This window comes from Pan troglodytes, chromosome 20, assembly GCF_028858775.2.
Source record: "Pan troglodytes isolate AG18354 chromosome 20, NHGRI_mPanTro3-v2.0_pri, whole genome shotgun sequence".
NCBI lineage: Eukaryota > Metazoa > Chordata > Mammalia > Primates > Hominidae > Pan > Pan troglodytes.
The window spans coordinates 45,258,140-45,272,760 of record NC_072418.2 but is presented as its reverse complement, the minus strand read 5'-3'; the positions used below and the strand labels follow the sequence as shown (position 1 = coordinate 45,272,760).

The window sequence follows — 14,621 nt, the reverse complement described above, 5'->3', positions numbered from 1 at the left end:
ATAAGTACCCTGGTCCCCAAGTGTCCCCGGGTGAGCTTCCTGTGACAAGTGTCCCAGCATCCTTTGGGCTGTCCTTTACCTTAGAGGCTTTTCTGCACTCCTCTGAGGTGACTCTTAGCATCCCGAGGTGACCTTCTCTTATTTGCGAATCCCACCTGCCCAGGGCAGTCCTCACCTGTACAGGTTTCCCAGCAGCCCCTGGGGCAGGCCCAGGCCCCCAAACATCCACAAGGTGGCATCGGGTCCATCCACCATGGTGTGGCCCAGGCGGTGCAGGAAGCGGCTGGCAGTGTCCTAGGGGTGGGTGCGGACATCGGGGATCAGGCTAGGGTCAGGACAAAGTGCCAGGCCTGGGTGTAGGGGTGGTCCCAGGAATGGAGGTGGGAGAACGACCTGGGAGCAACCATCCCTAGACAGCGGGTACCCACAACTCACGGCTGAGAGGCGGCTGTCCATGAGGGTCTCCCAGACCAGCTGCCCGCCATCCAGCTTGGTGGCGCAGTCGGGGCCCCCGAAGCCCTCGGCACAGATGCACACACCCAGGCTCTGGGGGATGACAAGGGACTCAGGGGAGCCCTGATCACCAGCCCTGTCCCACCAGACTTGACCTCTCCCACCTGTACCTGGTTACAAGTTCCTGCCCCAGTGTGGGCATTGCAGTTCTCAGGACACAGAGCCATGCGGCAGTGTGGGCCAGCCCAGCCCTGAGGACATCGGCAGAGCCCCGCACCTGCAGCACCGTCCTGGGGCACGCATTCCTGAGGGACGGGACAGCTCCCGGGGCCCCCTGACCCACAGCGGGCAGAGCCCACCGAAGCATTGAAGCCCCAGGATGAGGAGCCATTGGCCTCCCAGTGCAGCACGAGCAGCCCTGTGAAGAGAGAGGCCAGAGGCTGGTAGCAAAGTCACGTTCCTGGCCCCTTCCACCCCCAGATGCTAAGAAAACCCAGTGTGACTGGGCAGGGAAGGAAGGCACCATATTATTCATAATCATCGCCAGGATGAACCATTCTGCACCCCCTCCCTCAGCCAACCCATCAAGATTGATCTTCAAGCCTAAATCTCTCACCGACTGCTAGCTACCTCCTGAGCTGCTATCCAAGCCCAAGTCCTGTCCCACCTGGACACCGGCACCCATCCCCTACTGGTCCTCCTGGCTGCCTACACTCCCCACTCATGGTGGCCCAGCGATCCTCAAAATGTGAATTGGGCCCTGTAATCAGCAAGCTCCAAACCTTCCACAACTCCTACTGCCTTTACATGAGACTGGATCTCTTTAGAAAAGATACTGATTTGGGGGTAGGTGTGACAGGAATTACTTGATATGTTAGTATATATAAAATATGCCTCAATAGAGTTATATATATATATGCCGGGCGCAGCAGCTTATGTCTGTAATCCCAGCATTTTGGGAGGCCAAGGTGGGCGAATCACTTGAGGTCAGGAGTTCAAGACCAGACTGGCCAACATGGTGAAACCCCGTCTCTACTAAAAATACAAAAATTAGCCAGGCATGGTGGCATGCGCCTATAATCCCAGCTACTCGGGAGGCTGAGGCAGGAGAATCGCTGGAGCCCAGGAGGCAGAAGTTGCAGTGAGCTGAGATTGCGCTACTACACTCCTGCCTAGCTGGAAAGAGTGAGTGGTGTGGGGTCCTCACACCAGCCACATTCTATATGCCCCAGAGACATGTCTCATTCAGCCCTTCTCTCTGCAGACGTAGCTCAGCCGGCGCAATCCTATTTTCCTCTCAACTAAGGACACTGAGGTCCAGAGATGGTGAGGGACTTACATCACCCCATAAGCAGCGGCAGAGCTGGGTCCTGAGCCCACTTCAGGTGGTGAGTTCAGGGGCAAGGGATACATAGCCCAGGACTAAGAGGTCCCACTTCCCCTAGCCCCCGTACCAGACAGGGCCTGAACAGTGAGGGGCCTGTCCCGTCGCTGGCCACAGAAGGCAGCTATGAGGCTGCGGTCCGACTGGACAACACCAGTGTCCAGGAAGCGTGGGAATCCATCAAACGCCAGGACGTAGCTCAGCTAGAGGGGTGCAGAATCGAGGATTAGGGGACAATGAGGATAAGAACGACCCCTGGGGTCTGGGAGGAGGAGGGGTTCAAGAGGGGAGGGCAATCTGAGACTGGGAAATGGGCTGTTTGAACATCCAGGGGAGACTGTCAAACTATGGCATAAGGCCACCACTCCCCTTCCTGTGTCCAAAGTAGACACGGCTCATCTATCAGGCACTCTTGCATTGAGCCCCTTTCTCAACATGCAGCTCCTGGCAGTCAGTACCAATCAATCAGAGTTGGTGTACAAGGTGTAACAATTTACCATTCCTGCTCTAGGAATGGGGAGATTGAGGATCTGGAGAATTGGAGATGGGAGCTGAGGAAATAGGAAGCTATCTGGGAAATGGGGAGGTCTGTCTGTGGGCCTAGGAACAAAGTGCTGGGGATCTGAGGAGGAGTTTGGGTTTTGAAGGATTAAAAAAACAAACAAACAAAAAAACAGCAATACTAGGGTCAGGGTCTGAGGATGCAGGCTGGGTCAGGGGACACGGTTCTGGCTCATGCGCCTGAACCCTCGTTTCCTCAGTGCTCACCGTGCAGGGGGTGCTGCTGTCAGGGGAGAAGGTGAGGGTGAGTGGGGGACAGAGGGTCCCGGGAGCACAGGGCTGTAGCTCCTCAGTGGCCGAGACAACCCACACACAGTAGGACAGGCCAGGCCCGGCTCTTGCAGCCCCGCCACCTGGAGGCAGCAGCCCCCCGACCCGGCGTGAGCCCAGTGCCACTGAGGACACGTTGGTGAGGAGGGCGCGACCCCCACACTCCCGAAAGCAGGAACCACCGGCCCTGGGGAGATGGAGAAGAGCCAGTGTCAGACCAGTCCTGACCCTCCCCACTGTGTCCCCAAGCACACCCTACCCAGCCCTGGCTGGCCCGCTGGCTCACCGGGGATCCCCATAATAGCCTGGGGAGCAGAGCTGGCAGTGGGCACCCTCGGTGTGGTCCTGGCAGAAGCAGAGCCCACTGAGGTTGTCGCAGTGGCCACGGCGTGGGTCCCCGTGCCCATTGCACTGGCAGGGCCGGCAGCCCCTAGAGCCTGTGGCGTTGCCGAAGCTGCCGGGCCGGCATCGTTCGCAGTGCTCCCCCCATGTCCAGTCTGTGGAGGCCCCAGCAGGTGGGACAGAGTCAAGTCAAGGGTGGAAACAGGCCCAGGCCTACTGGCTCAGCTAAACCCTGACCCCACCCAGCTGCTTCAAAGGTGAGAAACCAAGGCCCAGATCAGGGGAAACAGCAAGTCCCAAGAGGGGGAACTGAAGCCCAACCAGAGCGATGGGTGGCACTGAAACCTGTTTGAGTCAGGAACAGGAATGGGGCAGGGGACCTAGAGCTGCATGAGAGGACACTGAGGCCCCCTCCAAGAAGAGCAAACTGGAGCCCCAAGAAGGGAGGAGGCTCCCTGGGTCCAGGCTGGGCCCAGGACAAGGGCTGCTTACCCTGGCACTCGTCGCAGAAGCCAGGGCCCCGCTTGCGGCAGTGGCTGTGGAAGCTGCAGCCACAGTCCCGGGAGCAGCGGGGGGCTGGCGGACCCGGGGCGGGTGTGGGCGGGGGCAGGTCTGATGTCCAGCCCAGGTCACACACGCAGGTAAAGTCCGGGGGGCCACTGCACACACCATGGCCACAGTCCTCCAAGCACCTGAGGGGCCGTGTTGGGGGTGGGGAAAGCGCCAGGCAGGCCCAGAGCCCCTAAAGCACCCCATCATCTCCACCCACCATGACACCATCAAAGCCACTGGCTGTTTCCATGGTTTTGGGCTATGGGGGTGACCCTGTCTCCAAGGTAACTCCATGCATCACCAAGCCTGTCTCTATAGCAACCACATAGCACCACTGTGAAAACCTCTTTCAACTAGGTCCTCCTCCACCTCCATGGCAACGCTGAAGACTATGGCCCACAGCCTATGGGTGCCCCACTTCCATGGTAACCAGGGTTACACTGGGGACCCTGTCACTCTAACAAGGACCTAGTGTGCAAGGTAAAAACCCCTGGCTAACTGGGGATGCTGGTTCCACAGGAGGGGACCCAGTGCCATGATGGCTTCCTCCCTCCACCTCCATGTGCCCCAGCCTGGGGCAACATCTCCACAGCAACCCCCGCCTCACTCACGTGCGGTTGCAGTGTGAGATGCCATCACCCTGGTAGCCCCGCTGGCAGTGACACTCGTAGCTGAGGGGCGTGTTCAGGCAGGTCGCCCGCGGGTGGCACCGGGCCAGGCCCAGGCGACACTCATCCACGTCAGGACAGCGGGCGTATGCCCAGCGGGCAGGGAGGGCCACGGGAAGCCCCAGGCCCTCCCCCACCCACAGGGAGCAGTTACCCCCACCGAGGGGCCCTGAGAAGTCCCCCTGTAGGCACCTGCAGGGTGGGAGAGTGAAGAAGCGGGGGACAACATAGAAACAGGAGCCATACATAGAAACAATGACAGGGAGAGAGGAGGCCAATTGGAAGGAGAGGGATGCAAATATAAATTTGGAAAGAGAGACAGAGAAACCAGGAGAAGTCGCAGACAAAAACAATTTTGGAAGACAGAAGAGAGACATAGACAGAGATGCAGTGAAAGGGAGAGCGGAGAGACAGAAACAGACAAGGAGAAAGAAAACGAATCGCAGAGACCCGGAAAAGGAGGAAAAATGGAGAAAAAAGAGCGGGAGGGTAAAATAAACAACAGAAAAACAGTACGGAAAAGGGAAGGTGGCCATGGGATGGGCAAGAGGGCAGAGAAGCAAAGAGGCCATTAGAATGACCGGTCATGGAGGAAGGACACAGCCGGGCACCCTGCCCACCCACCTGCCCGGGCTCACCGTCCCAGTGTGGGGTTGTCCTCATTGCCACACCAGCCACACTCGTGGCTCTGCAGACACTCATGGCAGGTCAGGAAGCCATCGCAGCTCCGGCACCGTGGCTCCGAGTGCACACTGCAGGATGGCAGGGGTGGGGGTCAGAGCCCCAGCCCCTTGCCAGTGGGGAATCTTCCTCTGTTAGCCCTGCCCCAGGGACCATACCTGTCGTCCCAGCCTCGACAGCCCCCGTGTGGGTACCGGGCCAAGTAGGCGGCAAACAGGAAGCAGGTGTGGGTGGACTGGCACCAGGCGCACTGGCTAGAGTTGGCCAGGCAGTCCTCACAGGTCAGTCGCCTGGGGCGGGGAGCAGGGGGCCAGGTCACTCCACAGCCAGCACACATCCCCAGGCACATCCACCCACCCACTCCCTGCACCCAGCCTGACTCACTGGCTGCAGAGTGGGGGACACTCCTCTGGACTCTTCAGGGCACCCCGACCCCGGCCCCGCCGGCTGCATGCCGCGTCCCCTTTGCGGCTGGTGCTCTGATGCCACTCACAGAAGGGGTCCTGGGGGTCAGTTGGGCAGAGGAGTCAGAACCCCACTCAGCCCTTTCCTTTGGGCTCCCAGTGCCCATCCCACCCCCTGCCCCACCCTGCAGACTGTCCCTGTAAGGCCATCTCCCTCCCCAGCTGCCTGCGTCTCTGGACCCCTCCCTTCGACCACAGACACCCATGGGTCGGCCCGCCCAGCACCCACTGTCTCCTTTGGGCAATAGCAACCCTTCTGTGTGGTCCGGGTGGGGCTTATTCAATCCTCAGGATCCAGAGGTGGGCAAGGGGCCACATTCCCTCCCCACAACTCCAGTCATTGGCCCAGGAGCCTGTACAAGGCCCAACCAGAGCCACAGAAGTGCAATTCTGGGACTTCTGTTGAGCTCCTGGATGGTGGTGGGGTGGGGGGAGAGAAATAGGAAGCCTCACTCTGTTTGAGACAGAGCAGGGACTTAGAGCCTGGACCCTTAACGGCTCCCTTGCCACTCACAAGGAAACAAACCCTCCCAGGGAACAAGAGGAAGCAGGGTGTCGAGGGCTGCCTGACATCACTTGGAGGTGGCAGGCCTGAAGGCCTACTCCTGGGCTCCAGTGCCTATGCTGAGAAACTCCCCGCTAGTGGAAAAGGATGGAGTTGCATTCTCTGGCCCCTACAACAGGGAGAGTCCTGACTCCCCAGGTGCCTCTCTCTACAGCTCCATCTCACCCTCCCCACCAGGCTCTGCAGATCAAGGCCAAAAGCCCTTGCTGTTTCCCCCACACCCCCCACCAGGGGTTCCCTTGACTGCCCATTGCCTGCTGTGGCTCCCTCCACCTTGTGACCTCCCCTGGTGGCCCCACAGGCACCTGGGTGCAGGCGTGGCAGTCCCGATGCTCCTCGCAGAGTGGGCAGAGGGTAGGCACCAGCACCAGCAGGGACCCACCAGCCCCGTCATCCCCGCAATGGGCTCCGCCCTGGCGCAGGTGGCAGGTGGCACTGGTCAGGCACCAGCCACAGCCCTGGTCTGCCAAGCAGCCCAGGCAGGAAGAATAGGAGGTGCAGGACGACGAGCGGTAGGGCTCCAGGAAGAAGAAGGAGATCTCCTGGGGAAGGGGTCACAGGAAGGCAGCAGTCAAGGTCTGGGGCAGGGGTCAGAGTCTGGCGCTAACTGAAAGTAAGGTTTTGGAGCCCAGGTTGAGAACTCAGGCACATAGGAAGTCAGGATTTAGGAAATCAGTAAAGAGGTCCAAGGTCTGGAGGAATCTGGAGATTATTACATGTCAAAGTATGGAGGGCAGAGGTCAGGGTCAGCAGGGTCAAGGGTGAGGAGTCAGAAGATGGGGGTCAAAATATGGGATCAGGTTAGGGTCTATAGGCAGAGGTCAGGGGCCACAGGGTTCAAGAGGAGGTCCAGAGTTCAGAGGCCAAGAGTTAAGGAGTCCGAGGCCAGAATCTAGGGATTTCAGAGTTTGTGGCCTGGGGTTCAGAAAGCCCAGGTGATCTGAGGCTGGGGCCTGCGGCTAGGGTTGGAGGTAGGTCCTGGGTACTCACGCTGCCTCCTGGCACACCAGTCCGATCCCACAGCAGAGTTAGCTCGCTGTGCCCAGGGCCTGCCGAGCCGTTGAGCTGGCCCTGGATCTCTACTGCATACTTGTGGTCCCGCCCAGGCAGAGGGAAGAGGCGAGCAGACCCAGGGCGCTGCAGCCGCCGCGTCTCCTTCTCCTGATGAGCCACCCAGCGCCCCACCTCCTCCTGGGGTAGGTGTGAGTGATAGGCAGGGGCCTCAGAACCCTTCCCATTCCTTCCTCAGACCCCTGATACCTCCAAACCCACCCTGTACCCCACCCCCTCCTAAGAAGAGGGCCTCAGAGCTCCTTAGATCCTGAGAACCTCAGAGGTGAGACCCCCAGGGACCCTCCTCCTCAGGGGCTTTTTTTTTTTTTTTTTCTTGAGACAGGGTCTCATTCCATCACTCAGGCTGAAGTGCAGTGATGCGATCATGGCTCACTGCAGCCTCAACTTCCCAGGTTCAAGTGATCCTCCCACCTCAGCCTCCCAAATAGCTGGGACTACAGGTGCATGCTACCATGGCCAGCTAATTTTTGTATTTTTTGGAGAGATGATGTCTCGCCACGTTTCCCAGGCTAGTCCCAAACTTCTGGGTTCAGGCAATCCACCTGCCCCTACCTCCCAAAGGACTGGGATTACAGGTGTACACCTCCATGCCCAGCCTTCAGGGGCCTTTCAAGTCTGACTCAGACCTTCCTCACCTGCTTCAAAGTTTCCCTCAAATTCTGCTCACAATTGAAAACCTCAGCACCCTCCCTCCTCTACTAAAGATCCATTCCCAGCCAGGCGCAGTGGCTTACGCCTGTAATCCCAGCACTTTGGGAGGCCAAGGTGGCGGATCATCTGAGGTCAGGAGTTCCAAACCAGCCTGGCCAACATGGTGAAAACCCATCTTTACTTAAAATGCAAAAAAATTAGCCAGGAGTGCTGATGCACATCTGTAATCCCAGCTACGTGGGAGGCTGAGGCAGAAGAATTGCTTGAACCTGGGAGGTGAAGGTAGCAGTGAGCCGAGATCGCGCCACTGCACTCCAGCCTGGACAACAGAGTGAGACTCTGTCTTACACACACACACAAAATCCATCTCCTGCCTCTAATTTCTCCCCAGCCCTTCCCCAGAACCTTCAAATCACCACAGATGCCCTATACCACACCCCTAACTCCCATATTTACCATAAACACCCCCCTGAATGTCCCAGGCGGCCTCACCATGTTCTCCGTGTCAGGGCCACGGGCCATCCGGGCCAGGACGTGTAGGCGCTGGGCCCGCGTCCACACGGCCACGTCCTCAGCCCCTGGTCCACCTGGCCCTCCAGGCAGCATTGGGTAGATGAAGCCACGGTAGACCAGGGATACATCTGTCTCTGCGCTGGGTGTTAGGGTGATGGTCGTGCTGCGGACAATTGAGACCTGTGCCACCAGGGATGGGTGTATGTATGAGTCCCTTTCTGGACTCACAGGCCACATCAGAGCCAGAAAAGACTGGTCAACCCAACCTTCTTCCCCATTTTACCAAATGAGAGACTGAGGCAGAGGGACAGGGGTTAGGTGGCTTGTCAAAGGTCACTCTGGGAAAAGAGGCAAGACCTAAATTCAGACAATAGACGACAGGGTCCCAGAGCCCACCTTTACCCCTGGCCTCTCGTCATTTCCATCTCACATTAAAACTCCAGGACTGGACACTTCAGTGTCTTCTTATCCAACTCCTCACCTTTCCAGCTAAGCACTTCAAAGCCCAGATCTAATATTCAAAGTGGCAGACAAAGTGCAAGATTTATTTTCCTGGTGTGTGATTTTGTAATAGCAGAAGAGTGGAACAGTCCAAGTGTTCACCAGTGGGAGGCTATTTAAATAAACTACAAATGTAAATGGAATATTATACAACTTAAAAAAAAAAAGAAGAATGAAGGCTGGGCACGGCCGGCACTTTGGGAGGCCGAGGTGGGCAGATCACTTGAGGTCAGGAGTTCAAGACCAGCCTGACCAACATGGTGAAACCCCATCTCTACTAAATACAAAAAAATTAGCAGGGAGTGGTAGCGTGCACTTGTAATCCCAGCTACTTGGGAGCCTGAGGCAGGAGAATGGTTCAAACCCGGGAGGCAGAGGTTGCAGTGAGCCGAGATTGCGCCATTGCACTCCAGCCTGTGCAACAAGAGCAAAACTCCGTCTCAAAACAAACAAAAAAAATACAAAAAACAGCCAGGCATGGTGGTGCATGTTTGTAATCCCAGCTACTTGGGAGGCTAAGGTGGGAAGATCACTTAAGCCCGGGAGGCAGGGTTGCAGTGAGCTGAAATCGCTTGCCACTGCACTCCAGCCTGGGCGATAGAGAGAGACTCCATCTCAAAAAAAAAAAAAAAAAAAAGAATGAGAGTGTTTCTTAAGTTCTGTTATCGGAAGCTTGCCAGGAAGAAAAAAAGGAAGCAGTTGTATAATGTTCATAGTATATTACTTTAGTGAGAAAGAAAAATGATATGATGTAATGCTTACTTGCATCTGAATAGGTAAATTCTGGAATAAGATCAAAGAAACCCAAATGGATCTTCCAGGGAGGTATGGTGGCCTTAAGTTGCAGCCATGCTGGAGCTAGATAATTTTGGACCACTTAAGGGGTAGGGAGTGGGGTAAATGAGAGAGACTGTCCATTTAGTGACTTTTTTTTCTTTTTCTTTTTCTTTTCTTTTTTTTTTTTTTTTGAGACAGAGTCTCTCTCTGTCACCCAGGCTGGAGTGCAGTGGCATGATCTCAGCTGACTGCAAGCTCCACCTCTCGGGTTCACGCCATTCTCCTGCTTCAGACTCCTGAGTAGCTGGGACTACAGGTGCTCACCACCACACCCAGCTAATTTTTTTGTATTTTTATTAGAGACAGGGCTTCACTGTGTTAGCCAGGATGGTCTCGCTCTCCTGACCTTGTAATCCGCCTGCCTTGGCCTCACAAAGTGCTGGGATTACTGGCGTGAGCCACCGTGCCCAGCCTTTTATTTATTTATTTATTTATTTTTAATTAAAATGGAGTCTCACTCTGTTGCCCAGGCTGCAATGCAGTGGCGTGATCTTGGGTCACTGTAACCTCTGCCTCCCAGGCTCAAGAGATACTCCTCCCTCAGCCTCCCAGGTAGCTGGGACTACAGGCATGGATCACCATGAGCAGCTAATTTTTGTATTTTTAGTAGAGATGGGATTTCGTAACGTTGGCCAGGCTGATCTCAAACTCCTGACCTCAAGTGATCCTCCCACCTTAGCCTCCCAAAGTGCTGGGATTACAGGCACCCGACATCACGCCCGGCTAATTTTTGTAGTTTTAGTAGAGACAGGGTTTCACCATGTTGGCCAGGCTGGTCTCAAACTCCTGACCTCAAGAGATCCGCCCACCTCGGCCTCCCAAAGTGCTGGAATTACAGGCGTGAGCCACCGTGCCCAGCCCCGATGACTTTTGATGTCACTGTGATTTTTGAACCATGTGAATATATGAGCTATTTTTAAAATCAATAAAGAGGCCGGGCATGGTGGCTCATGCCTGTAATCCCAGCACTTTGGGAGGCTGAGGCAGGCAGATAATGAGGTCAGGAGATGGAGACCATGCTGGCTAACACGGTGAAACCCCATCTCTACTAAAAATACAAAAAATTAGCCGAGTGTGGTGGCAAGTGCCTGTAGTTCCAGCTACTCAGCAGGCTGAGGCAGGAGAATCACTTGAACCCGGGAGCTGGAGGTTGCAGTGAGCCGAGATCGTGCCACTGCACTCCAGCCTGGGCGACAGAGAGAGAGACTCTGTCTCAACAACAACAACAAAAAATCAATAAAGAGGTACTGTGGAAAACAGTTTGGACATTCCTCAATAAGATGAATATGGAATTAACATATAACCCAGCAATTCTGCTCCTAGGTATACAGCCACAAGAATTGAAAACAGATGTTCAAACAAAAACGTGTACACAAGTGCTCATACCAGCATTATTCACAATAGTCAAAAGATGGAAACAGCCCAAACATCCATCAGCTGACGAATGGATAAACAAAATGTGGTCCATCTATACAATGGAATATTACTCAACCATAAAAAGGAATAGAGTTCCTTTCCAAATGAAGTTATAAAATGAATGAGCCTTGAAAACATTACGCTGAGTGAAAGAAGCCAGACACAAAAGGCCACATAGTACAGGCCTCCATGTACATGAAATGTCCAGAACTGGCAAATCCAGAGATGGAAAACAGATTAGTAGCTGCCAGGGACCGGGGGGGAGAGTGGAATAGAGAGTGACTACTTAGTGAGTCCAGGGTTGTCCTCTGGGGTGATGAAAATGTTCTGTAACAAGATAGTGGTGATGATTGCACAATATTGTAAATGTGCTAAATGTCACTGATGAAAAATTTTATGTGTATTTTACCACAATGTAAAAATTCTTTTTAAAATCTATAAGGAGGCCAGGCACAGCGGCTCATGCCTATAATCCCAGAGTTTTGGGAGGCCAAGGCAGGCGGATCATTTAAGGTCAAGAGCTCAAGACCAACCTGACCAACATGGTGAAACTTCGTCTTCTACTAAAATACAAAAATTAGCTGGGCGCAGTGGCGGGCATCTGTAATCTCGGCTACTCAGGAGGCTGAGGCAGGAGAATCACTTGAACCCAGGAGGCAGAGGTTGCAGTGAGCTGAGACTGCGCCACTGCACTTCAGCCTGGGTGACAGAGCAAGACTCCCTCTCAAAAAAAATAAAAAATAAAGTCCATAAGGAAAATAAGACCCTTGAATGTAAAGAGTTTTGGAGTAAACATAAGAGTGATAAAGATGCATTTGAGAAAAAACAAACCCTAGGATCAGGATCATCAACACCCCATCCAGGGCCACGCCTCCTACCCACCTTGTCGGGCTGGGAGGTATTGGGCGGCTGCTGAAAGGTGAGCAAGTGCAGGCCAGGCAGGAAGCTCTGGGTGACGCAGGCCTCCAGGGACGTGACGAAGACAGGCGCAGGCCCCCACCAGCCCACAGTGCCTGAGATCTGCTCCCCTCGGCAGCGGGCCTGCTCTGAGAGGACAGGGGGTGGGGGCCGGTGGGTCAGTGTGGAGTGCTCTGGCCCCCTCCCGCCGGCCCACTGCTGCGGACACTCACCAGGCCTAGGGAGGCAGCTCTCATTGTGCACGCACCAGCCCAGGGTGCCAGGTCCCCGTGGAGGGGCTGTGGGGCTGCTGAAGGCCAGGCAGGCCTGGCAGTCACCCAGGAGGCGGCCCAGGCCCAGGCAGCTGGCGGCTGGACACTGCGAGGAGGAGAGGGGAAAGGGCTCACTGTCGACTGGAGCTCAAGAGATCTGGGAAGCAAGGGCTGTGGATACAGGGTCCTGTGATGGAAAGGGCCAAAAAACTGAAGAACGGGGAGTTGACTTGGAATGTGGGAGATCCAGAGGACGGGGGATGCGGGGATGGGGTCACGGGCTCAAAAGGGTCGGGCTGGGTGGGATAGGCAAAGGTTCAGGGCTCCGCAGTCAGGAATCAGGAAGGAGGATCTCCGGCATGAAAACAAGTCTCCCAGTTGAGGGAAAGTTCTTGTCCATCTGGTTAGGCAGAGGGAGACACTGAGGGCAGGTCTCTGTGCTAGGGAACAGAGGGTCTAGGGCTGTCACTCACAGCCCCCAAGGGGGTCCCAGGAGGGGGTGCAGCTTGGCAGGCTCCTTGGCACCAACTGCATTCCGGGTCCCGGGAGCAGACGCTGTGGTCTGTGTACATGGAGCAGTAGTCCAAGTGGTACTGCAGGGAGGCAAGGGGACAGAGGGGGAGGCAAGGGGACGGAGGAGGAGGCCTCTCAGACCTGGGCCGGCCTCCCAAGTCCCCGCTCGCTTTAGCTATCCCAGAGGACCCTGAGTGCTCAGCATGCCCATCCATTCCTCCCCCGGGCCCAGGGACCTCTAGCTCCTCTTTCCTCTGCCCCAGGGACCTCCTTCCCTTCTCTCATGGCCCTAGGGATCCCCACTCCTTCTCCCAGGGATCCCCTCCTGCCTTTCCCCTCACCTGTGGAAACCCTGCTACCTCCTCCCCCCAGCCACCCTTTCCCTGTCACCCCAGTGCTCACGTCAGGGGCAGGTGCCTGGAACACAAAGGGGGGCACCTTGTACGCCATCAAGTCCCCACGGGGCCGGCCGCTGTACCCCCCAGCCACCAACAGGACGCTGCCACCAAGCACCGCAGCTACATGTGAGTACCGACCACTGGGAGGCGCTGCTCGGCCTAGGGGAATAGAGACCCCAATGACATTATTAGACCCCCAGCCCCTCCACCACCTCCATGGCTCCTGATTCTCCTGGGCCACAGCCCAGCCTTCTATTCCGGTGGCTGCTTCAACCTCACCTGCCCAAGGACACTCTCCCAGCCAACCTGGCCCTGAACAAGCTGAGCTCCCTCACCCCTACCCAAATCATCTTTCTGATCTTTAGGGTCAGAAAGACTTGGGTTCAAATCCTGTGTCTACCACTTACTTGGGTTCAAATCGTGGATCAACTACTGACTAGCTGTGTGACCCTGGACAGGAGACTGAACTTCTCTGAGTCTTGGTTTCCTCCTCTATAAAAAGAACCATCATCTCGTCCTCAGGGAGCTGGGAGGACTGAAGAATCTGCTGAGCCCCCAGTAGGCTGCCTCAGTCTCCCATTTTTGTCTGTCTAGCACCAGCCTCTCTTCTGGTGATAGCGCCTGATTTTCCTCTGGAAAACCAACCTTTCCCTTTCCCAATCTGTGAGACTTAGGTGGAGTTGTCCCTGGTTCTGGCAGAAGTGAGGCCTTAGCCCAGGCCCATCAGTCTCAGTGACTGGCTCAGGGAGGGGTACAGGGCCTGATTCTCAATTCTTGGGGCAAAGACACTCCCTTCTTTCTGGGCATTTTATGACAGAAGATAATCCACGAGCTGCCTGTGACCATCTACACAAGGCAAGAAACTGAAGTGAACCCAGCTGAAAAATTGAGTGAGAAATGGCTGATGCCATTTTGTGAGCACCTAGATCCAGCCCAGCCTGAAGACAGCCCCTACAGTTTTCACTCAAGTGAGCCAGGAAATTCCTTTTTTTTTTTTTTTTTTTTTTTTTGAGACAGAGTCTTGCTTTGTCACCCAGGCTGCAGTGCAGTGCCACGATCTCAGCTCACTGCAAGCTCTGCCTCCCGGGTTCACACCATTCTTCTGCCTCAGCCTTCCAAGCAGCTGAGACTACAGGCGCCCGCCACCACGCCTGGCTAATTTTTTGTGTTTTTAGTAAAAACGGGGTTTTACTGTGTTAGCCAGGATAGTCTCAATCTCCTGACCTCGTGATCCACCCGCCTCGGCCTCCCAAAGTGCTGGGATTACAGGCATGAGCCACCGTGCCCAGCCAGAAATTCTCCTTTTTGCTTAAGCCAGCTGGGTTGGGTTTCTGTCAGTTACAGCCAAGAATCCTGACTGACAGGTAAGTGGTCAGTGAATGGTGACTTCCCTACCCTCTTACTGACCTGCATGCACTGTAAACATGTGGGACTTGGCCCAGGGAATCACAAACTGCGAAGCAGGAAGAGGCCTCCAGAAACATCACACTCCTGACTCCTGCCCAGTGAAGGGGACCAAGGGATAGGCAGACGAGACCTAGAATGAGGGCCTCAGACACCAGGCCTGGACTTTATTCCTGATGGTCACACACGGTTCCTCTGGGGCCTT

General features: G+C 55.5%; 1 protein-coding gene across 3 annotated transcripts in view; it reads right to left on the bottom strand.

Moving 5' to 3' along the window:
- The window catches only part of MEGF8 (multiple EGF like domains 8), a 53,275-nt gene that overhangs the window by 22,151 nt on the left and 16,503 nt on the right, over positions 1-14,621 (bottom strand). For all 3 annotated transcript variants that reach the window (XM_063801730.1, XM_003953509.6, XM_009435694.5), the window contains 18 exons: positions 13,017-13,171; positions 12,575-12,694; positions 12,063-12,207; positions 11,815-11,978; positions 8,158-8,358; positions 6,931-7,131; positions 6,246-6,482; positions 5,296-5,414; positions 5,070-5,201; positions 4,869-4,982; positions 4,174-4,422; positions 3,503-3,702; positions 2,955-3,165; positions 2,606-2,855; positions 1,908-2,040; positions 624-871; positions 436-546; positions 176-294 (listed from right to left, as the gene is read on the bottom strand). In XM_063801730.1, coding sequence (XP_063657800.1) covers positions 176-294; positions 436-546; positions 624-871; positions 1,908-2,040; positions 2,606-2,855; positions 2,955-3,165; positions 3,503-3,702; positions 4,174-4,422; positions 4,869-4,982; positions 5,070-5,201; positions 5,296-5,414; positions 6,246-6,482; positions 6,931-7,131; positions 8,158-8,358; positions 11,815-11,978; positions 12,063-12,207; positions 12,575-12,694; positions 13,017-13,171 — 3,109 coding nt within the window. The remainder of the gene's footprint in view (positions 1-175; positions 295-435; positions 547-623; positions 872-1,907; positions 2,041-2,605; positions 2,856-2,954; positions 3,166-3,502; positions 3,703-4,173; positions 4,423-4,868; positions 4,983-5,069; positions 5,202-5,295; positions 5,415-6,245; positions 6,483-6,930; positions 7,132-8,157; positions 8,359-11,814; positions 11,979-12,062; positions 12,208-12,574; positions 12,695-13,016; positions 13,172-14,621) is intronic.